Source organism: Moschus berezovskii, chromosome 9, assembly GCF_049115385.1.
Source record: "Moschus berezovskii isolate FMDL1 chromosome 9, NW_MosBer_1.0, whole genome shotgun sequence".
Lineage (NCBI taxonomy): Eukaryota > Metazoa > Chordata > Mammalia > Artiodactyla > Moschidae > Moschus > Moschus berezovskii.
In genome coordinates, this window is record NC_142468.1 from 72,412,586 (window position 1) to 72,437,652 (window position 25,067).

Genomic DNA, 25,067 nt, shown 5'->3' on the forward strand with positions numbered 1-25,067 from the left:
GAGTGAGAGGACACTTCAGGGGACCTTGGGTGCAAATCATATCTATTTCTAGAATTTATACCCCAGCCTTCTTCCAAAAGTTGGGGTAGCTTACAAAATTGGTCGTGTGAATTATTACATGTTTTCTCAGTTATTTCCCCAGGGAAACATGCCAAAGGCAAACCCATCATTTCAGCTGATTTAGAGTCTGATGCCAGAGAATTTATAATTGATATGACAACCATAATGGAAAGTGATCATCATGCTGGCAACACATGGGGCTGATGGTGCAATAGTCCATTTTGGTATTTGCCAGTGAGGCAACCATAGACTTGCTCTGATAAATGTTGAGGCTATTTCTGAACTTTTTATTACCAACTTCCCGATTACTAGAAATCAGAAATTATAAAACAGAAAATATTTTTATCACAAAAATATTGCCAACTTTTTGCACATAGTCTTTTATTATTAGGTAGGGGGAGGGGGCCTCTGTTTCCTCGGCTCAGTTCATGGAAGATCACAGGGTAACCCAGAGTTCAGTCAGACATTTATCTCAAGACACAAAGAGATTTATGGGTTCTGGATATATATAAGTCTGCTTAAAATAAAAAAATCATCGGAATTTTCATCCTTGGCAAAGTCAAGTAACTAAAGGATTAAGGCTGATACATGTTTGCCCCATAAATCTATCATTAACCAAATGTGACACAATGCTTCAGGTATGTCAGATCTCAACTTGCTCTAAATGTGTAGTTAAAATTTTCTTTTACTCATAATAAATACTTCATGATAAGGAAAGCCTCTCTGGCTAAACCATCACAGTCCTCAAAAGCAAACCTCTCAATTTTATAGATTCATACAGGCAAATACTGGAAAGAGGAGAAAAAAAATGAGAAGGTAGAACCATCCATGTCATTAGGAAAAATGGCCTGGTAAAGAAAAACAAACAAAAATTAGTTCTCAGAAAAAAAAAAAGAATAATCCAGCCTGGCAGTTATTAAACACTTCTAGAATACAAAGTTCCGTGAGAACAGCTTGTATTTCAGAGGCACGCAGGAGTCAATCAGTGAATATTGGCTGAGTGGATACATGTATACATGAACAAATAACACTACAGAGCCCCTGCCTCTCAGGAGAAGCTGTGGATGCTACCATAGCAGAGACATCACTTTGCCAACAAAGGTCCGTATAGTCAAAGCTATGGTTTTTCCAGTAGTCAGGTATGGATGTGAGAGTTGGACCATAAGGAAGGCTGAGCACTGAAGAATATATGCTTTCAAACTGAAGTGCTGGAGAAGACTCTTGAGAGTCCCTTGGACAGCAAGGAGATCCAATTAGTCAATCCTAAAGGAAATTAACCCTTAATATTATTAGAAGGACTGATGCTGAAGCTGAAGCTCCAATACTTTGGCCACTGGATGTGAAGAGTTGACTCACTGGAAAAGACCCTGATTCTGGGAAAGATTGAGGGCAGGGGAAGATGGGGGCGACAGAGAATGAGACGGTTGGATGGCATCATCGAAAGAATGGACATGAATTTGAGAAAACTCAGGGAGACAGCGAACGACAGGGAAGCCTGCCATGTTACAGTCCATGGGGTTGCACAGAGTCGGACACAACTGAACAACAACACTTGGGGAAAAAATCTTTTGCTGATACTCTCCACCATATAGGGAAGAAAAATCATTTTTAAATGTGAGAAAATAAGCCTTAAAAACATGTCTGAGTTGCACATTCTGAAGAGCTGGCTCCCAGAGGGGCTATTAGGAATCCCTGCTTTCGAGGATGCTATGGAGGAGGTGATGCAGAGGCTTCAAACCTGGTAGAAAACAGAAGTACCATTCCCTGGAAGGGCCACTCCTGGCGGTTGAGGTGGTGACTGTAAGGTGGGTGGGAACTGACTGCTAAGAAGAAAAACTAAACACTTGGGAACCAATCGCTGCACACAGGTGGTCCTCGCTTCCTTGAAATACAATCAATTCAGGTAGGCTTTTGTTTACAGTAGCTTTTATCTAGAAGATAAGGTTGTAAAAACATCAATCAAAATGAAGTACTACTGTTCCTGACCATATCTCAGCAGGTTCATCTGTTTTATTTCTTCCTCCCTTTCCAAATACCTTAAGGTGTTTAAGATGAGTGAAGAGATATCAAACTATGAAAGTGAACTGTATTCGTGTAGGACATGTGGATTTGCACTCTGCGAACCACAAGTGCCATCGCTACGGTGCCTGTAGCATTCTCAGGTTCAGGCGGAGTCCGTATTCCTATTGCTTTACTTTCTAATAATATGTAAACTTTAAAAAATGATCTTTACACATTGTCAACAGTGCTCCTTTAAGACAAACAAGGATCTGGTGGCTTCTATACACTGGGTTAAGGCTTTTAGTTTAGTTCTACCCTTCCCCCCAAAAAAGGTATAATAAAATAGCAAATTAGAAATGGAAAATTGAGCTTGGGAAACAAAGAATACATTTTATGGTTTAACTGAACTTTGAAGGTCAACTGTATAGTTAACAAAATTTTAAATTTAAGCCCATAAAGATCCTACTTGATTTTATTTTTAACTGCATGACTGATTTAATGCCAGATGTAGCACCGAGGCAGGGATGTTTCCAAGTGATTAGGGAAACTGTGTTGAGGGAGTGAAAAGGCACACTGGCCCAACTCCAGAAGACAGTTACCAACAGGGTGGTGAGGTGAGCAGGAGACACCTGACTGCCAGAGCAGACAAACACACGGGAGGTGGGTTGAACTGATGTCACCTGGAAATAGACCTTAAATCTAGCACAGCCAGCAGGCTCCCCTGGGCTGGATGCGGGTTGTGTTGAAGGTCTGCATGGTGAAAAATATCTTATCTGTCCTTCTGAAGGTTTTGAGTCATTCTTCAGGGCTGGGCTTTGTGAATCATTCCTCTGATCGATCCCCTTTTAAATACATCTAGAGGAAGGCATTCTAGTAAACGTGAGGCCCAGTGTTTAACCCATTTCAGATTCAAGTCACCTAGATTCAAAGAATACTTGATACCATCCCTGTTTTCCAGGGGCTTTTAGGAGTAAGGTGGACAAGTAGGTTAAAACGCAGTGGTGTTGGAGAAGTCGATTTAGAGTCACTTGGACTGCAAGGAGATCAAACCAGGCCATCCTAAAGGAAATCAGTCCTGAATATTCATTGGAAGGGCTGATGTTGAAACTCCAATACTTTGGCCACCTGACGCGAAGAGCTGACTCATTAGAAAAGACCCTGATGCTGGGAAAGATTGAAGGTGGAAGGGGAAGGGGACGACAGAGGATGAGATGGTTGGATGGCATCACTGACTCAGTGGACGAGTTTGGGCAGACTCTGGGAGACGGTGGAGGGTAGGGAAGCCTGGCGTGCTGCAGTCCATGGGGTTGCAAAGAGTAGGACATGACTGAACACCTGAACAACAACAGAGACAGATAGATCTGGAGGACAGACTGCGCGAGAACTGTGCAGAAGGCCCTACAGTGGCCCCAAGAAGGGGAGGGAAGGCTCTGAGCAGAAGCGAGGTGACCTTGGCGTCTGGAGGTCATGTTGGCTCAGTGGTAAGACAGGGAGGGTGCTTCTGGTGGAGGGAGATGCACAGACATCGTGATGCACAAAAGCCTGGGGGCTTCAGGGGCGGTTCAGAAAAGGTCAGAACCAACAAAGATCACGGACCCGGCAGAAGACACATTTGGAAAAGTGGGGTGGGAGTGAGGCTGCTGAGGGCCAGAGGGGTGGTACACAAGTGGAGGGCCCGTTCCTCCGGATCCCGTGGAGCAGGCACACCAGCCCTTTGCCCCAGGCTAATCCTCTTTTATGAAACCCAAATACCCAGGGCCATGTTTCTGTATGGAATTTGTGAGCTAAATATTTACTTTGTGTGGGGCCAAAGTATGTACTACAGCTCACTTATTTGGGGGTAAACACATTAGAGAAAAGTATACATTAAAACAAATCTCTCTCCCTCCCCCCATTTCCACTATATACAGAAAAAAGACTGCCATTCAAAAAAAAAACAACCCAGCAAAAACAAGAAACTGAAAGCTATATTGAGGGCTCAGCTTTCCACTGTCGCTGGGACAAAGTACATGTATATAAACAGTCACAGCCCAGCTCCACGGGGGTCCCTCCAGCTTGTATTCTTTGAGAGGTCTGCGGGCAGGAGGTGACTGGCCAACAGTTTCCTTAGTGACTTACACAGCAACCTTATTGAACTTAACAGGAGTCATTAGTTACATTTTATGAAGATAAGGACTTCCAGGAGTGAGTTCTCCTCAGGTTGTTTTCTGATTAAAAGCAAGACAAGGGAGAGAGAGAGCTCCGCCAAACCTGCAGTTTCACTTGACAAACTCTGCGGCTCTGAGTCGGCCCCAGGAAGGCCACTAGGGCTGGTGCTGTGGTTTGACTCTATTCGACTTGAAAGCAATCTGTCAGTGTGGAGAGGAGTTACAGAGGTTATTTTAAACATTTAGTTCAGCTTTTGACTGTCTTCTTTTAGAGGCATTCCTGGCTGCAAACTACCTCATCCTGGGTGACATAAGACAAGCTATTGAATGAGGTTAGACTGAGGTCCCCACAGTCAGAGAGCCGGTCCATCCATGTTGCCATTAGCTGATTAATAGGTGTTTATTTTTAGGGCTTGAACTAACAGGCCATGCTAAGGCCAATGCAAGATGATATTTGAAGTAATCTGTGAGTGCCTCGTGCTTGCCAAAGACCTTACTTTTTGTGTGTGGTTGTTGATGTAGCTGAAGTCCTTGTCAGACCAGTAACATTTAATGTCAAAGACAGAGAAAACTCTACCCCCACTCCATTATAAAGAAGGCCAAGAACAGATCCATTATCACTATTTAAAAAAATATTTGTTGAAGGAAAAGGGAAGACAAATATGACCCACCAGTTATGGCAGCTGGTTAAGTCCAAATTCTCATCCAATAATAAATAATGAAATGCTTAATATTAGGTCTGATGCCTGCACAAACAATACCTAGGCTTACCATTATTTTTGAATATTATGACTGCAGACATATATCATTATAAAATATATAAAATACTTCATTATAAAACTTACTTTTATTTATGGAATTTATTTTGATTTATGAAATTTATGATTTTAAAGGAGTCAGAAGCAAAATGGCAAAATGAACTGGTTTCTCATTGCCAAACTCTTAAGTTTGAGAGATGTTACAATTACATATTTATTTTTGTTTAATGTTTACCTCCCTTATAGACATATATTCCATAAAAGCAATGTCCTGTCTACTTTACCATTACTTGGCATCTGGTGCTACAAGGCACGTGTGTGTGTATGTGTTCTCTGTCGTGTCTGACCCTTTGCGGCCCCATGGACGGTAGCCTGCCAGGCTCCTCCGTTCATGGAATTTTCCAGGCAAGAATACTAGAATGGGTTGCCATTTCCTATTCCAGGGCATCTTCCTGACCCAGGGATTGAACCTGTGTCTCTTGTATCTCTTGCATTGGTAGGCGGATTCTTTACCACTAGAGCTACCTGGGAAGCCCATATGCCACACAGCAGATGTTGAATAAATATTGGCTGAATTAATGAATGAAAGGTAGAAAAGTTACACAGAGGGTCTTTGCACAGCTATTTTGCTTAGGCGTAGTCTAGATCTTGAATCTAATGGCATACAAAGAATGGGCTCAATAGTTTCAAAACAGTGCTGTTACCAATATTTGCTTTACTTACCTCATTTGCTTTTGTTCACTTGATAAGCTTTCCTACTTCCCAAAGCAGGACAGCCATTGGTGTTGACTGGCACAGTAAAGGGGAAGTTAAAGCTACTGCTTTTCACACTTCCTACCTTTGAGCAAATTTTTGCTGGAATATTTTCACAGGAAAATGAGACAGAAACTTCTCTCTTTTAGTTTGGATTTGTCACCTCAGCCGTTGTGGTACGGAATAGTACCACACTAATACTCCTTCCTCACCTCTTGCGAAAAAAAAAAAAAAAGTGCTAGTTGCTCAGTCTGACTCTTTGCAACCCCATGGACTGTAGCCCACCTCTGTCCATGGAATTCTCCAGGCAAGAATATTGGAGTGGGTAGTCATTCCCTTCTCCAGGGGATCTTCCCAACCTAGGGACTGAACCCAGGTCTCTTGTATTGCAGGCAGATTCTTTACCATCTGAGCCTCTAAGGAAGGCCCTCCTTACCTTTTGGGTGAATACAAATCCACCTCTAGCCATACTTCTGAGTGATAACAGCTCTGGGAAAGAAGTATTTAGAATGTAAGACTGGGAAAGATTGCTGGCGACAGTCCTGATTACTGCCAAAGTCTGTGCTTGAGACTGAAGAGCAAGAGGCAGTTTTATTTGAACTTCACAGAAAGACATGGAAGATCTTAAGAGTCCCAAAGTCCCATCTGTAAAGCTGTTATGTCCCTAATCAGATCAGCTAGGCTCCTAACAGGGACACACATGGCAATTCACCACCACGATTTCCACAGGGAAGCAACCCCTGTGTTTTCTGTCTATTTTCATGATCTACCCAACACAGATCAATCACTCAGAGATCCTGACACATTGATAACACCCTTCAGGCTTATTTAACAGACCAAGCACTGGCCTTACAGAAATAGATTACAGTCACCGTTTGAAATAATTCTTTGATCTCACCCAAGATTATACACTGGTTCTAGACGGGATCTGTCTCTGGTAGGACTAATAGTCCCCACGTCATATGCTGAAAACTCCTCACTATAATACCTGCAGGTGGTCAGATGCTGCTCTCAAGCTCTCCAGCACAAGATAGGACATGTCAGAAGAAGACGGAAATAACCTTCACAAGACAGAAGGATATCACATTTGGGGCATAATTTTAAGAGGAAGCCTAATGTTAGACTCCTAGTGTGAAATACAGACTTTGTTTTAATTTAACTGAGAGATGATTAACAAAAGAGGTTTGTTCTCTGATTGAATCTCGCTTATTTGTTAGAATTAATGCCATTCATTCTGCAAGTATATTACACTGTAATATTTTAACAGCAAACGTTCTTATTTTGCCTCTTCATTTTGCTTAGATTTACCACTTAAATTTCAAACACATACCACAACAAGCAGAAAAGGTCACAGAAGATTTAGATAACCTCAGATATGCAGATGACACCACTCATATGACAGAAAGAGGAACTAAAGAGCCTCTTGATGAAGGTGAAAGAGGAGAGTGAAAAGCTGGCATAAAACTCAACACTCAAAAAACTAAGATCATGGGATCCAGTCCCATTCAGGTCAGTTCAGTTCAGTCTCTCAGTTGTGTCCGACTCTCCGCGACCCCATGAACCACAGCACGCCAGGCCTCCCTGTCCATCACCAACTCCCTGAGTTCACTCAAACTCATGTCCACAGAGTCGGTGATACCATCCAGCCATCTCATTCTCGGTCGTCCTCTTCTCCTCCCGCCCCCAACCTTTCCCAGCATCGGAGTCTTTTCCAGTGAGTCAACTCGTCGCATGAGGTGGCCAAAGTATTGCAGTTTCAGCTTTAGCATCAGTCCTTCCAATCAACACCCAGGATCGATCTCCCTCAGAATGGACTGGTTGGATCTCCTTGCGGTACCAGTCCCATTACCTCATGGCAAATAGATGGGGAAACAACGGAAACAGTGAGAGACTTTATTTTCCTGGGTTCCAAAATCACTGCAGGTGGTGAATGCAGCCATGAAATCAAAAGACGCCTGTTCCTTGGAAGAAAAGCTATGACAAACCTAGACAGTGTATTAAAAAGCAGAGACATTACTTTTCCAGCAAAGGTCCATATAGTCAAAGCTATTGTTTTTCCAGTTCTCAGGTATAGATATGAGAGCTGGACCATAAAGAAGGCTGAGGGCTGAAGAACTGATGCTTTTGAACTGAGAAAAGAAGAGAAGTGCAAGGCAAAGAAGAAAAGGAAAGATAATACCCATTTGAACGCAGAGTTCCAAAGAATAGCAAGGAGAGAAAAGAAAGCCTTCCTCAGTGATCAGTGCAAAGAAATAGAGGAAAACAATAGAATGGGAAAGACTAGAGATCTCTTCAAGAAAGTTAGAGATACCAAAGCACCATTTCATGCAAAGATGGGCACAATAAAGGACAGAAATGGTATAGACCTAACAGAAGCAGAAGATATTAAGAAGAGGTAGCAAGAATATACAGAAGAACTATACAAAAAAGATTATCATGACCCAGATAACCACGATGGTGCGATCACTCACCTAGAGCCAGACATCCTAGAATGCGAAGTCAAATGGACTTTAGGAAGTATCACTATGAACAAAGCTAGAGGAGGTGGTGGAATTCCAGCTGAGCCTTTTGAAGTCCTAAAAGATGATGCTGTGAAAGTGCTGCACTCAATATGCCAGCAAATTTGGAAAACTCAGAAGTGGCCACAGGACTGGAAAAGGTCAGTCTTCATTCTAATCCCAAAGAAAGGCAATGCCAAAGAATGCTCAAACTACCACACAATTGCACTCATTTTACATGCTAACAAAGTAATGCTCAAAATTCTCCAAGCCAGGCTTCAACAGTTATGTGAATCGTGAACTTCCAGATGTTCAAGCTGGTTTTAGAAAAGGCAGAGGCACCAGAGATCAAATTGCCAACATCTGCTGGATCAACAAAAAAGCAAGAGAATTGCAGAAAAACATCTATTTCAGCTTTTTTGATTATGCCAAATCCTTGACTGTGTGGATCACAACAAACTGTGGAAAATTCTTAAAGAGATGGGAATACCAGGCCACCTGACCTTCCTCTTGAGAAATCCATATGCAGGTCAAGAAGCCACAGTTAGAACTGGGCATGAAATAATAGACTGGTTCCAAATCGGGAAAGGAGTACATCACGGCTATATATTGTCACCCTGCTTATTTAACTTATATGCAGAGTACATCATGCAAAATGCAGACTGGCTGAAGCACCAGCTGGAATCAAGATTTCTTGGAGAAATATCAATGACCTCAGATAGGCAGATGACACCACCCTTATGGCAGAAAGCGAAGAACCAATGAGCCTCTTGATGAAAGTGAAAGAAGAGAGTGAAAAAGTTGTCTTAAAATTCAACACTCAGAAAACTAAGATCATGGCATCCGGTCCCATTGCTTCATGGCAAATAGATGAGGAAACAATGGAAACAGTGAGACACTTTTTTCTTGGGCTCCAAAATCACTGCAGATGGTGGCTGCAGCCATGAAATTAAAAGATGCTTGCTCCTTTGAAGAAAAGCTATGACCAACCTAGACAGCATATTAAAAAGCAGAGACATTACTTTGCCAACAGAGGTCAAAGCTATGGTTTTTCCAGTAGTCATGTATGAATGTGAGAGTTGGACTATAAAGAAAGCTGAGTGCCAAAGAATTAAGGCTTTTGAACTGTGGTGTTGAAGACTCTTGAGAGTCCCTTGGACTGTAAGGAGATTCAACAAATCCATCCTAAAGGAAATCAGTCCTGAATATTCATTGGAAGGACTGATGCTGAAGCTGAAACTTTAATACTTTGGCCACCTGACGCGAAGAACTGGCTCATGTGAAAAGACCCTGATGCTGGGAAAGATTGAAGGTTGGAGGAGAAGGGGATGGCAGAGGATGAGATGGTTGGATGGCATCACCAACTCGATGGACTTGAGTTTGAGGAATCTCCAGGAGTTGGTGATGGACAGGGAAGCCTGCCGAGCTGCAGTCCATGGGCTCTCAAATCATCGGACATGACTGAGTGACTGAACTGAACTGAAAGAATTGAACATCAGCTCAAGAAAATAGTTTGCAATTTTGTTTGTCAGTAGTGTCACTGGGGACAGTCTAGAGGACACTTCAGTCTTTTCTGTCTTTTTATTTTAGGAAACATGAAGAAAAGCACATTGCTTTATTTCACTAATCTAGATAAGGCTTAAAGGAGGAGAAATCTTGATTAAAGGAGCAAATACCTAAGCTGTGAAGACATCCCCCGCCTCCCCCAGCCCCATTTCTTTTTCCAGGCAGGAGGAAATACAGTGCTTTATGCTTTCAAGGAAACGCTGATTAGGAAGATGTTGTATTTAGGGAAGCTGAGTGAGTCCTCAGAAGCTTATTGGAAGACATTGACCTTAGGACTGAGATCTGCTGACTTGGAATCCAGGGATGACAGAGGGAACTTGGAAAGTTCTGTTGAACCATTTTACCCTATGTTCCCTCTTACATTAATTACTCTTCCAGTTGGGTTAGAATAAAATATGAATCTTTACAGTTTATATCTTATCTCGTGTAGAGGGATCAAAGGATTCATTATTATTATTCAGAGAGTATTTAAATGTTATGAATTTGATATGATTGCTAAGCACTATTAAAATATATTTAGGCAATAATTTTGTTTTGAGACTAATTGAGATATTTCACATTTGATGTCATCACTCTGACAAGCTCCTTCTCACGTTGTTCACACAGGCAAACCTTTCAATCCTATAAAATGGGATTTTTGTCAGGCATCCTAAAACATTGGAAGGTAACATTAATTTTTATCTGTCAGGATGTGCTAATTAGAGTTTTAAAAATTAAAACAAATCATGCCTGATTCCAAGCTACTCATCTGGGTTTTTAAAAAAATATAATTATCTTAAAAAAAATTTTTTTTAATTGAAGGATAATTGCTTTACAGAACTTTGTGGTTTTGTCATACATCAACAAGAATTATATTTCTTTTTAAATGTGAGTATTTTACCTTTTAGGTAACCTGTAAAAATATATTGGCCTTATTCCAATTTTACAACTGTAAGTTGTATAATTCCTATCAAAAAGTATAAATATAATCACCTTCCTATTTAAGAGAAACATCAAATAAATTGTACACATTACCTGATTTTGCTCTTTGGCTATGATTCCTAGTAGCTATACCTTAGGGATGAAATTAAAACACAAGGACTCGTAATATTTTTCATTACAGATAGAAGTCATGTCTTAAGTGGCAAAACTGATTATGCTACAATCAAAATCTATTTCAAAATTAATAAAATGCATAAATATGTATATGATCACAATAGTATTATGATTAAGAACATATTAACTTATTTAATATTAATTAACCTAATAGATTTTGGGAAGTTAAATATATTCTAATCTTAGGATATTTAAATAACAAAAGACTGAGTAACTTTAAATGTTATGTACAAGTGATTATAGGGAGGTTGAATGGTAAGGGGCTTAGAAGGTAAAAATATCTAGTATCCTTGCTGATGGAAATGAAAATGTGAGTTCAGAATATGAAAGGATAGTTACTAATTACTGCGCTGTAATTTCTGAAAAGCGACCACAGTTCAGTGGTGTTGAGGAGGAGGTAGAGGAGTGCCAGTGAGGGAGATTTCACTAAAGAGTCGAAATTTCTACTTGGTTTTCAAGGCTGAGAGAAGAATGTGAGATTGAGAAGGAAGGGTATGGACAGGGTAAGGATAAGAATACAAGCGATTGGGTCTGGTACAAAGGAGACTCCCTAGGAGTCAGTTTGAAAATCAGTGCAGTAGGCAGTTAAAAGAATGGCACTTAAGGACAAGATCCAAATGGATGATACAAATTTGGAAGACAGACATGCAGACAAGATTTGGCTAAGCGAGTAGAGAGAGAGTGGGGGTTTGAGGATGGGAATGGGGGACTGAGAATGTCAGGAGCTGTGGAGGAAGGGGAACCAGCCAAGAAGGTGGTGCAGATCCTGTTAGAGAGGTACTAACAGGGCAGAAGGAGAATCAGGAAAGCGTGGGATCCGAAAGTCAAGGGGTGGGCTTAACAGTGTTAGAGACAGAAACGTGGTCAGGGTGTTCACCTGTGCTGCGTCTGGTGAGCAGCTGCTGTGTACCAGCTTTGCTGAAAGACTGCAGAGACGTGGGGAAGTGGAAACCCCAAGTGCAGACGAGAGATGGTGGGAAGAGAACGAGAGCAGGTTAGAGGTAGGGTGGGTGGCAGGTAATGGGTGAGTGGCTTATATGAGAAAAAAGAGTAAAAGCTGCTCAGCAGTGTCCCATTCTGTGTGACTGTATGGTAGTTCCATGGAATTCTCCAGGGAAGAATACTAGAATGGGTAGCACTGCAGGGAGATTCTTTACCATCTGAGCCACCAGGGGAGCAAAGGTGACTTATATACTGGGGTCTAATAGGATCTCCCAGGCTTCCCTGGTGGCTCAGCAGTAAAGAATCCACCTGCAATGCAGGAGACACAGGAGATGTGGGTTTGATCCCCTGGGACAGGAAGATCATCTGGAGGAGGGCATGGAAACCTACTCAAGTATTCTTGCCTGGAGAATCCCATGGACGGAGGAGCCTGGCAGACCACAGTCTACAGGGTCATAAAGGGTCACAGATATGACTGAAGTGACTGAGCACACACATAGGACCTCATATACACAAAACACTGAACTTCTGGGAGCTGTGTCCATAAACCCAATCAGAAAGACACAGACAAAAAGATTTGGATGCTGATAGAATAAACATGAAGGGCTGTCACAATGAGATGATGGGTCCACCGAGGAGGAGTATATCATACACACGGCGGACAAACGTCTACAACTTTGAAATGTGTATACACTTAGCACAATTTCAGAAATACTACAGTTTATCAAAATAATTTAAAAAAAGATAAGTAGTAGTATTGTTAAGCAGAGTTAGGAGGAGATAAAGAAAGTAAACGAATCTGTTCCATTCATTCACACAGGACTGAGAACTGAGATTTTAACTAAAGGACTAAAAAGTTACTTTAAAAATATGTATTTCTTTGCCTTGAACTCAAATGAAAAATGAAATGAATTTTATATTAAGGACATGCATGCTGATTTAGAAATATTCCTTATTTGTTTCTTCTTAATGTTCTCTTACTTGATGAACACTGTCAGAATTTAAACTCTGGAATCTATGGGAAGTTAGGATTAATAAACTGTGTGCATGTGTATGCTTAGTCCTCAGTTATATCTGACTCTGCAACCCCCTGGACTGTAGCCCCACAGGTTCCTCTGTCCACGGGATTCTCCAGGCAAGAATACTGGAATGGGCTGCCATGCCCACCGTTAGGAGATCTTCCTGACCCAGGGATCAAACCCAGTCTTCCGAGTCTCCTGCATTGGCAGGCGGATTCTTTACCACTGTGCCACCTGGGAAGCCCAATAAGCTTTGTATTAGATCAAAATACATCATAATCCCCATGTCTAGTGTAACTTGTTGATCTCAATTTAATGAAGTTTTAGGTAGAATTATTAAAATATTAGCCAATACTATAAAAGATCTTTCAGGTATTTGTGCAACCACAATGAGCAGTATGGATTCAGCTGTTTATTTGGTATAAAAGTGAGTCAAACTAACAAATGAAGGGTTAAATTAAACTTTGGGAAAGCAGTTTCTCATTTATAATAAATCCTCGGTTCAAGAATTATTACTGATTCTTTCTGCAAAAAGTATTTGAGCTCCTGCGAGGTGCTTGACTTTTAATTAGCTATCTGCACACAGTAATGGGAACAGTTTCATAGAGAAAATCACAGGAGAGACAGTTATCAAACTACAATGTGCAAAAAGCCCAATCACCAAGTCCAATCACCAGCTCAGGCTATGATCAGTGACTCTTTTTTGAACTAAACTATATATACATGCATATATGTATCAGTGTCACTTGCGCTCACCTGCCTCACAGGTGTTCTGGGCTAAGTTTCCCCTTCTATAATGGCTGCTCAACTGAGTAATTACTCAGTTACTATAATGGGTTAGTAAGTCATGCACTCTCCAAATATTGGTGGTCATCCAGCTTTTTTTCAGATGAACAACTGAAGCCGAGTTAGTCCATCAAACTCTTCTCTTTAGTTAACAGCAGGATCCAGAATAACATCAGAAAAATTACTGAAATTAGTGGTCATCACTTCCCAGTACCTCTTTTTGGCAAAATTGCTACAGTTATAATTTTGCTATGTTGGGAGCCCAAGTATATGAGAACAGCATGAGCTGTTCTGTGATTGACTTAACAGGTATTTTCCTTTGGCTGGATCAATGACCTGGAACTTGCTCCATGTAATGTTAATCCAGTCTCAGAAATATATAAAGGAAAGAATCACAGAGGCCCCTTTTGGTGAATATGTGTGCAAGCAAACTAGACTTTACAGGATGGTACTCTGACATCTGGACTCAATCCCATAGATCATTCCAAATAAAAGAGCACTTGGCAGTATTAGATGGTTTCACTTGGGCGGGAAGTCACCCACTTGCAGTACCAAGGAACTATCCTGAAAATGGTGTCTACAGGAACTCCAGCCTATTTCTACAAGAGTCGCCATGGCACAACAATTATGTTTATGGGACTGCAGGGAAAAATAGCAGAGGGGAGGACAGATACCCAGTATGTGAAGAAACTGAGAAACAAAGGAGGGATTTACTTACCAAACAGAACCAAAGGGAAAGCGCGGAGACTGGATAACTCAAGATTTAAGCATTGTTTAAGATGAGATTCAGCTAAATTCCAACAATAACAAACTTCATGAGAGACTGGGATTTTAGCCACAGAATGAGAGATTCTTTTTCACTGCTGAAAAGTAAACGCAATAAGAGCAACAGAAAACTTTAGAGCAGACATAGTCTTAAGCATATAAGGGCACCAAGACCAGTGTTTGTTGAACATTGCAGTGATTGTTGCATCTTAGGAACACCGCAAGAAATTTACATGTGAAGCTCTTCACAGCTGCTTTAAGTAAGTACTGCTTGCTAGACTCTGATTTTTTTCCCCCTGAAATAACTGACTTAACTGCCTAGATGTCCAAGTTCACTCCCACCACACACAGAGCTACCACGATCATCCTCCACCGGGCTGCCTCAGCCACCACTTCCACCCTCCTCCCCACGCTACACTGAGCTCTCCGCTAAGCACCAGGCACACTGCCAGGCACTTTGCATACTTGATCTCAAATCTTTGAGAGTTATTTTTAATTCACATTTTCCAGCGAATTCCAACTTATATTTCCCAAGTGCTCACTGTATGTCCTTGTGAATCAGGGCTCAAAGGCTCCAGCTCCATTTGGCTCCCAAGTCTATGCCTTGTTTAAACAAGTCGCTCTGGTTTCATCATGCAACAATTTTAAAATAATGAACACTTTGAGGTTTACTAAGTGAAAAAGGTTGCCACTGGCTAATTGGGAGAAAGATACCAATAAGGCATTTCCATTTTGACAAAAACGCCGAAATATTGGACCCCTGGCATATATGAATTTAATCTGAGACTTTTAGGGGAGAATTAGATACTGTACAAATTATACAGTGGAACTTGAAGTAAAAAAATAAAAAAAACTTTTGAACAGCATTAAAAAAAAAAAGGTTTCCCCAGTCCCAACATATGTTTTTACACAAATCTGCATGCTCCAATTAATCTGCTGAACTGCTGGTGTGCGGCTGGACCGCCTTAATCATCTTTGTAAGTACAATGTGCAATTTGTGGTCTGATTTCTAGCAAGAAAAGTGCACCTAATTTTGGCTCGCCCCATACTTAAACCTATTTTAGAAAATTAGAATTTAACCATAGCTTTACACAGTCTTAAAAAGAAAAACTGTATGCAGCTGCTGACAGGTCATTGATGTTGTAATACTCTGAGTACCCGAGGAGAGATTTTATAGTATTATCCCAATGAATGGCATAAAAGAGACTTGGATTTTAAAAATTCATCTCTACTTGTCAAACATTATTAGGAAAGGAAGAAAAAAATGGAGATTTCTTGGGATGGTCTGACATAGCGGCATGTTTTTCTGGTCCACCACGTCTGGCTGGCAGAACTCTTTTCTTTTCTAGTGAAATAAACAACTCTTTAGTACAATGCTATGTTTGGAACAAGGCAAGTTTTATTTTCTTTTTTAAGCCCTTGGCTCAAGAGAATAGTCTTATGGGAAATGGCTATTATGTTTACTGTTGTTTGATGATGAAATGTCATCTGACTAAAATACTTATGAAATAAATTATTCCATTCAATAAAGCCATCAATAGTTTGGCTGGTTTAAAAATGCAATTTGCATTATAATGCATTGAGAAATCCCTGATGAAAAACTCTTGCATACGTTCGTTCATATCAACACACACACAATCGTGCTTGCTCACGCTTTCTCTTTTTCTCTCTCTCCTGGTTTGAAAGAGTTGTTTACAACTTAAAATATCACAAAAATTTAAAATCTGAAAATGCCATTACCATTTCACAGCTTAGTACAGAATCATCTTAAAACAAGAACCAATATGTTGAATGATTAGTTCACTTTGAGAGTGATGATTGACTAGAAGTAAATAAGTAGTATTAAGATGTAGTTTATATTCATTTTCTTGTAAAAGGTGAATGATTGTTAATGGCTACATCATCACATTTTTGCTGACCTAACAGAATAACCCCACCTACCCACTTTTGGGAATCCAGCTTCTCCTTATATAGTTTGTTTTTGCCATACCACTAACTTTTTACTGTGGTGTGTAATCCTTGTATGTATTTGGCTTAAAAATTACAAGGAATGAGAATTAATTTTATTCTGGGAATTTTTCAATGTCCCTTAAGATCATTGGAGACAACCTTGAAAATCCAGGGTTGGTAATTACTGGCCTTGTGAAAGAAAACCAGCTCCTATTTCTTAATTAGTCTGGTTTTGATCTGTGACTACTTCTGGAAGAGGAACTGCTGTTGAAGGGAAAATTATGTATCCTGGCCAATACTCTGCTAACACAAACTGAAAATATTTTCCTTCAAGGAGAAAACCTTTGAGGAAATAAGCCATTTCTCTAAGGAGGAATGCCTCCAAGATGCTGTCTGGAACATGAATGACATTGAGTATGCTCCCTCCTTCACTGAGTAAAATGTTCTGAGAGTAAGGGCTATATTGGTTCCCCACAATGCCTGAGATCTCTGTGACAACAGGGGTTGGATCTTAGGTGTCCCCATGTTCCAAGGGCCAGCATATGGCCTGGCGCACAGTCTGATGCCCAGTAAGTGTTCATGGGTTAAAGATGCAAAGGAGTAACTGACCTCAGTAAAACCACTGAGCTGATAACCCAGACTACAGGTCTGTCCAACAGGCCAGTATGCCCAATCTCATTGTAGCATCATGGCTCTTGGCCTCCAGGCTACATTCTTGAATGTGTAGTTCAGCTTCTACCTGAACTTTAATAGGGCTGAAATGAATATTTGTGCTAAATCTCTTGTTACTGTTTTATTTTCAGTCAAGCAAGAGCATGTTTTAGCAGTTTGGAAATGAATGGACTCAAGATGCAAAATGGGTACCTGCGATTTCTTTGAATATGTTTGCCATTAACTAATATTTCAGTCTATACGATAGGAAAAGCACTGGGACTCCAAGCTTGACCCTGACTAATTGGCTGCGTGACCTTGAGAGAGTCTCAGAGACTTTCTCAGCTCATCTGTAAATGAGAAGGTTGTACTAGATGATCTCTCAGGTCCCTCTTGGCCATATTATTTTTAAAATTCTATTACTATTATTATTTATATTTGCAAAAGTGAGTGTGAGAGCATGATTTCTAAACAAAAACCAAAAAAAAAACAATCTAAAGAAAATGGTGTCACTGCTCACTCAAAAAGAGGAATGTGAACTCCCGGTTGTAACATATATCCAAGTCCAATGGAATACATTCACAGAATTAACTAGATTACCTTCCTATTCCTATCTAAGATGCTAAAATCAATATGTGAAGGACATGAGGAAATTGCTTATTTACCTTGTAATTAGTTAACAATCTTTACTGTCAAGCTGAATCTGGAGGTTTGCACTCATTGGGTAGCATGGGTTTCAGGGAGTCCGAATCTTCTGAAACTACAATCGACCCTATGTATCCATGGGCCATTGGTTCTAGGACCTGCCACAGATACCAAAATCTGTGATGTTCAAGTCCTATAGTCTGCCCTCCTTATCTGCAGGTTCAGTCAACTGCAGGCAGTAAACCATAGCACTATATTCATGGATTCAAAAAAATCCACCTCTAAGTGGATTTCCACAGTTCAAACCCCTGCTCTTTAAGGGGCAATTTCATAGGCAAAATTTTGCATGGGTACAAAGTTATACAGGGGAGAAAGTTCATAGTTTTAATCAATATTTAACTCAAAATTTTAGGACCCTCAGGCTAAATCATGGTCTAATATCATTAACTGCTGTTTAGAAGAATCGATGCTTTTGAACTGTGGTGTTGGAGAAGACTCTTGAGAGTCCCTTATACTGCAAGGAGATCCAACCAGTCCATTCTAAAGGAGATCAATCCTGGGTGTTCATGGGAGGGACTGATGCTAAAGCTGAAACTGCAATACTTTGGCCACCTCATGCGACGAGCTGACTCACTGGAAAAGACTCTGATGCTGGGAAAGGTTGGGGGCGGAAGGAGAAGGGGACAACAGAGAATGAGATGGCTGGATGGCATCACCGACTCTGTGGACATGAATTTGAGTGTACTCCGGGAGTTGGTGATGGACAGGGAGGCCTGGCGTGCTGTGATTCATGGGGTCGCGGAGAGTCGGACATGACTGAGCGACTGAACTGAACTGAGAACCCCTGGAGTTGGACCTAGATTGGACCCCCATGCTTAGCCATGTAGCAGTTATCTGACTTTAAGCAGGCCTCAGTTACCTTATGAGTGAAACACAAATAATATCTACTCTGAGGATGTCTGTAAGGATTAATAAATTATATCCACAGAATTAATGTATATAAAAGCACTGGTCCAGGGTCCATCTCATAATAGAGGCTTAGTAAGAAACAAACATATTTTATTTTTGACATAGCAAATGAGGTTGATTGTGATTAAGTCTTCAAAGTTGTTCACTGTTGTTAATCAAATCAGCCTATTGGTTGAGAAGAGGATTCCTTTTCAAAAGCTGTAGAGAGAAGGCAGGGGAGGAGGTATTGTCTAAATACGGTAGTTTGTAAAGAAATCCATCTCTAAAAGCAATCTAACTACACTAGTCAATATAATTATACTAAAAATGATTGTAATCATTTTAAACTTACAGTTTAAAACAATTTAAAATGCTGTATAATTTTGGCTTATACACGTCCAATTTGAAGGAGGTTTCTGAACTCATTCTGGTGAGCTAATGAGATTTTCTGATCTAAGCATTTGCTGGCACTAAGTCACTAAGAACTAATAAGAGGGCTGAATGAGATGGTTTCTGAGGCTCCTTCTAGTTTTAAGACTCTACAGTTCTCTTCTCCTAAATGAAAAAAAAAAAAAAAGGAAAATCCTCTTTAAATGACACTGAAATCTCGAAATTGTCTAAATAGTTTCTGGTCCCCTATTGGCACAAGCAGTCCCATATCTTGACCCACCATATGGTGGAGTGCTCCGGCATGTAGGAAATCAAGACTCACTCTGCAGTTGGAATCCAGTTCTGGATCAAAGACAGAAACCTTATTTGCATTTTAAAAAAGGGAGAGAGGGGAACACTGCTGATACTCAGGACAGTACGACCACAACACCAAGACCATACACCACTCAGGAAAGCAGTCTGATTCACTAGACCACCTTCAGACTACTATATTCAAACTATCCAATGCATCAACTTAGCTGGGTGGTTTCTTAAACCTGCATAGCATCAGGGTTTTCCCCCAGAAAGTTCTTTGGGAAAGAGATTATAATTTTGTAGTCTGCTGGACCCAAGTCCCACTGAGGTCTGGTAACCTGAGCACCTTGGCAGGTACTAAGATTTGAATTTAGGTCTAACAAACTCCAGAATTACTGATTCTTTCCATAACACCAGTGGCTCCCAAACCATCAAGGGCGAATGAATATTAGGTAGTTGTATCAGAAATCAGCTGGAGAGCTTGATAAAATGCTTTTTCCTAGGTCTCAAACCCAGAAGGTCTGACTCAGTAGGTCTGGAGGAAGTTAGAGATGAAATAAGTGCCTCTATTAGTTCTGATGTGCAGCCAGGTTTGGGAAACACTGAGCTCTCCATTTGGGCTACAGTCTCCAGGAAAGGCTTTCTAGTTTTTAAAATTCTAAAAATTGAAATATAATTGCTTTAAAATGTTGCTTTAGTTTCTGCTGTACAGCGAAGTGAATCAGATATATGTGTATATATATATCCCCTCCTTCTTGGGCCTCCCTCCCACCCACCTCCCTTTCTGTCCCTCTAGGTCATCACAGAGCACTGAGCTGAGCTCCCTGTGCTATACAGCAGCTTCCCGCTAGCCATTTATTTTATACATGGTAATGTATATATGTCAATCTTAGTCTCTCAATTCATCCTGCCCTCTCCTTCTGCCCCTGTATCTGTGTAGGGAATGAGCTTTGAACACTGAAGAAAGAAGCTGGACTTAAGTAGAAGATGGGCTGTGAGATGGAAGGGTCTGGCATGTGTATAAGGGAATAAGACAACCGTCCCAGCTAGAGCTGAGGGTCATGAAGAAGGAGAAAGGCTGGGGATGTATCTAAAACTGAGACAGAAAATAGGTTCACAGGGCTTCCTTGAAGCCCTGTGTTGAGAAGGATTCTGATGTGGGGAGTGGTGGCATATAGCCACACGATAGACATGCTCAAGTTCAATACAGAACTTTATTTTTAAATGACAACATATGGTATATTTTATAGTCCATCAAGATTGGCTTTGTTTAAATGAATATAAGATAAAAATAAGATGAACAGTAAAGTTTAATCATCTCTCCCAAATTTTACTTGGTCCCTACAACTCTGCTTTTAATTATAGCTTCATGACTTTTACCTGAATTCCTCAAGTGCAAATACTTTCTTTTAAAATTTATTTTCATCATATCTTCAGTGCAATGCAGAAAAGGAATCTTAAATATTTATTTCAGCATTTTATATTTTTATTGGTTTTGTAAACCACTGAAATTGTAGAGTGTACTTAAGAGTGAGTTGGTTCCATATGCAGTAAATCAACTGGAGGACAGACTACAGTGTATACCATTTACGAAGAGAATCACTATGGCTAAAAATATAACTTCATCCCCTCCCACCCCTGAAGCCAACATCCAAACAACTACAAAATTGCATGCTGGAGAGATGGGTACTATATTCCAAGACAAATATATACAAATTAAGCCGGAAAACCTTAAAGAGTTACTGATTTAATTCTAAGAAACATTTCACTATCAAGTCTCATAGATACTATTTCTCTATACAGAAAAGTACAAGGAGGGGGAGAAAATGATTAAAAGATATGAATGTGGAAAGGAGCCTCCTGCAGAAAGGAATCTTGCTAAAGTATTTTAAATACCAACAACGAGAAAAAGGAGTTTCAGTCTCCACGAAGCATCTTTAGAGCTCAGGGACTCTACCTCTCTCTCTACTTCCTCAAGCTGTACCCCCAGTCTGACTCTGGCGGGGCTTAGCATCTTCAAAACTTCTAACAGCAGTGGGTGAGAGGCAGCAGAAAGATTGTGATGAAACCAAAAACCCAGAAAATGTATACATGAGAGCGATGTAGGTCTTAACAGTCCAAGCCAGGGCTCGGGAAACTTGCTGTGTTTGGTATTCAGGATGCCTTCTGGAGCATTCAGAATGCTGCATTCTCACCACAAGGGGCACGAATACTCTAAAATGAAGCACGTGAAGACCCAGAAGGAGTTATTCAGAGGCCTCCAGTCCCAGTGCTAACTCCCCGGTAGAATTAACGAGGTCATGAGTAATACTTTTCCAGTCACCCTAAAAAATACGAAGACAGACTGAGAAATCTAGAACAGAGCCCGGTACACAGTGGGAGCTCAACAAATGTTATCTGCAAGTTGATCAGACATCTGGAAAGTCAATAGTGGGTGGTCTTGATAGCTAGATGCTGATAACCCTTCAATATAAAATAGGTTTCTGAAAAATCAGGGTAAAAGGGGGGTTGGACCATTATTTTCCAATAGATCTAGCAATCAACAGAGTAGTTCAAAAAGGGCTGTTCAACATCAGATGATCAAAGTGAGAAAGAGACTTTGGTCGTTTGCGAAGGTATAGTATACTTCTATATTTATTTAGAAACTGAGAAAATTATAAAAATAATATAATGACTATATAATAATCAAATAATTATAACTAAATAAATATAATGATCAATAAAATTTTTTAATATAAATTTAATTGGAGGCTAATTACTTTACAATATTGTATTGATTTTGCCATACATTGACATGAATCAGCCATGGGTGTACATGTGTTCCCCATCCTGAACCCCACTCCCAACTTCCTCCCCATCCCATCCCTCTGGGTCATCCCAGTGCACCAGCCCCGAGCACCCTGTCTCATGCATCGAACCTGGACTGGTTCAGGTTATATATTTTATAATGAATTATAAAAACAACCTAATAGTCTTATCTAAGTGGATTCATTTCCCCCATCACTAATTTTGGCCACAATTATGAAAATATTTGTATTCTATTTACACTGATTGCTCAATACATGTTATTGATTTATTAGTCTATCAAATACATATTCAATAAATTAAGTGCATTAAAAGACATGCCTATTGATGACAATCAAGATGATGCTTCCTGCTGATATAGTTATTTCTTTGGTAAATAGAAAAATTCAGAATAACCTTTAAAATGATACAACCTTGAGATCAGAAATTTGGCATCAAAAATATCAAGGTAAAAATAATGATTCACACAGTTTTTGAAACTAAGTTTATAAATGAAATTCCTATAATTTAAAAAGTTATTTCAGAATGAAAGTGAACTGACCAAACAATCAAAGTTCAAAACGGCTCTAAGATTCAGATTACACATAAATGAGAAAAAGAAGAGACCACTATATTGGGGTGGCAACCACTCCCAATATAATTCAAATTATTTCATTTTATCTTTCTTTTATTTGGGAAATAATTATTTCTCTGAAAAGCCCTTCACAGCCTTTCTCCTCTTTGAACCCACATTCTGGGCTGGAATTCTATAAAAGTCACATGAAATGAGTTTACTTAACTGAACAAGCAGACTGCAGAAACATTGTGATGAAAAGAAAAGCAATCCTTTTAAAATGAATAACTTTATCTTGAAAGTCGCAATGTACAGTTGCATATAACCTTGTGTTGGCACAAGACAGGGATACTGATGTTGAAGAATTTAGAAAAGTTAGCTCTAAGACAGCAGGGACCTTTTATCCACTACCTGACCCAAGCCCAGGTCCCTAGAACACAGGAGACACTCAATAATGAGTCAGTGAACACACGAATGAACAATGAGGTCTGGGTCCCTTCTAGTGGATTGAGACCATTCCTCACGTCTGGGCTCATCACTACCATTACTGTTCCAGGAATTTATCCAACAGAGAACTGGGGGAAAATGGATACCCCTGGCAGACCCTGAAGCTGTGAGGTAAGACTGCCCAACACTCAAAGGCATCAAAGGCCTCTCAGGAAAAAGTGACTCAACAGAACTGTAAAAACCCATTCTCAAACTGTATTATTTAATATGTCTTATTAGAAGCTTAATGAGAACTTTGCAGAGAATCAAACAATACAATTCTGAAGAAATAACATTTCAAAGCAATATTTAAGCCAAATATTTAGGAGAATTAAAAAAAAATCAGATTTTTAAAAGTAGTTTATAGCTCCTTCCATATATGGATTTTCAAAATATGGACCTATTATTCATCGATAGAGTAGCTCTAGTCTCAATCTAAATGAATGAACAAATAAATATAGAGATAAAGCTACATAGAAACCAAAGACAAACATTAAATTCCTATAAAAAATGAAAGGGGTGTAAAATGATAAAGTAATTTTCTATAAATGTCAAAATATCATACTTGTGAAATTTGGAAAACAGATAAAATGCTTACATGTTGCTGCTGGTTAAAGCTGGTAGTAGATGAAATTAGAAAAAGCTGTATGTTATACTCCATTGCTATTGGGCCAAGACTTCGGCAGGATAACATTCACCGTTTCATTTGAAAATAAAGATACATCAAAACTCTTGAGTTGAAAGGTTAAGTGTACTCTCTGTGTAGTTGATAAATGTAGACCTAATCTAATCAGGGGCTGGCCCAGGCACCGCTGCCCTGACCCAGGCTTCTGGTTTCCATGAGGGTAAGATCTAACCAAGATGTAGGCTCTCGGCCTTTGACCTACTCGAGACCTGGTCTGAGCCAGCCGAGAGCTCCGCTTAACAGCCGGGGAACTCGCGGTTCAAATCAGGACCATGTGCACTCGGCAAATACAACACATGGCTCTGAAACGAAAATGCAACATGATCGAGTGCTTCGGGATATTTTAACAGCTAGGAAAGAGATTATAGCTAGATAAAACTGGGCTTTCAGGTCACTTTGGCTCATTCATGTTTCTCCCCGGTTCTTTGGACTAGACAAATTTAATTTTATTGTTATTTCTTAAGAATTTGCTAGAAAAACAAAAGTTGGGTAAGTTGTTTCATGGCTGATTGATCTTGGGGAAGAAGGGGTGTTGTAAGGTTTTTCTGTGACATGTGTCACCTATTAGATAGTTAGCTTTTTCTATTTCCAACTGAGCCAAACCAAATTAATTAGAAAGCAGTTTGAATTACAAGCTAAATACAATGAAAAGTAATAAAAACAGAAAATGACATTTAGGTCATCAATAATATTCCTGAGGTAATTCGGCATTGGTTTTTCTTGTTTTCTATGATAAAGAGCTTTACAAGTTGTTAAACTGACAGTTTAACCCCTGGCTGTTACAGTAGTAACAACAGCAGGCATCGGGACCACAAATTTAATAATGGGGCAGATTTATTTTCTTTTTGGTTCTCACTTTGTTTCTCCTGGAAATCAGCACTAGAAGTGTAAGATGGTCTGAGTTCCCATGAACCTGAGGAAGTCTACAAAACCTGCAGTCTTTGTAAGATTCAAATATACTACAAAGTTTATCAACCAAATTCAAATCAAAGCAGGTATCAGAGATTCCCGTGAAACAAAGGAAAACTACTCCCAACAGCAAATTCGTATCTTTTTTTTTTAAATAAGGAAAAACAAAGATTATGACAATCTTTGCAACAAAAAAGTCCTACTTTTTACTTTTCAGAGAAAAACTTACACTTCTTTGCTATGGGAGAACTTTAATCTGTGACTCAATGTAGTTTAGAATGTTTAAGGTCCATGAAAATCAATGTTTTTAACTGCTTTCAAAATTTTAGTATAGGAAAAACCCATGATGCAGAGACTTCCC

General features: G+C 39.9%; 1 protein-coding gene across 3 annotated transcripts in view; it reads right to left on the reverse strand.

Annotated features, from left to right (window-relative positions):
• Positions 1 to 25,067, reverse strand: part of CDIN1 (CDAN1 interacting nuclease 1) — a 242,271-nt gene that overhangs the window by 11,629 nt on the left and 205,575 nt on the right. Inside the window, exon 11 of one of the 3 annotated variants that reach the window (XM_088839824.1) lies at positions 11,127 to 18,803. The exons of the other annotated variants lie outside the window; for them this stretch is intronic. Within the exon in view, the coding sequence (XP_088695950.1) occupies positions 18,797 to 18,803 (7 nt within the window). The 3' untranslated portion in view covers positions 11,127 to 18,796. Of the gene's footprint in view, positions 1 to 11,126; positions 18,804 to 25,067 lie in introns of those variants that run through there. 3 annotated transcript variants of the gene reach the window in all.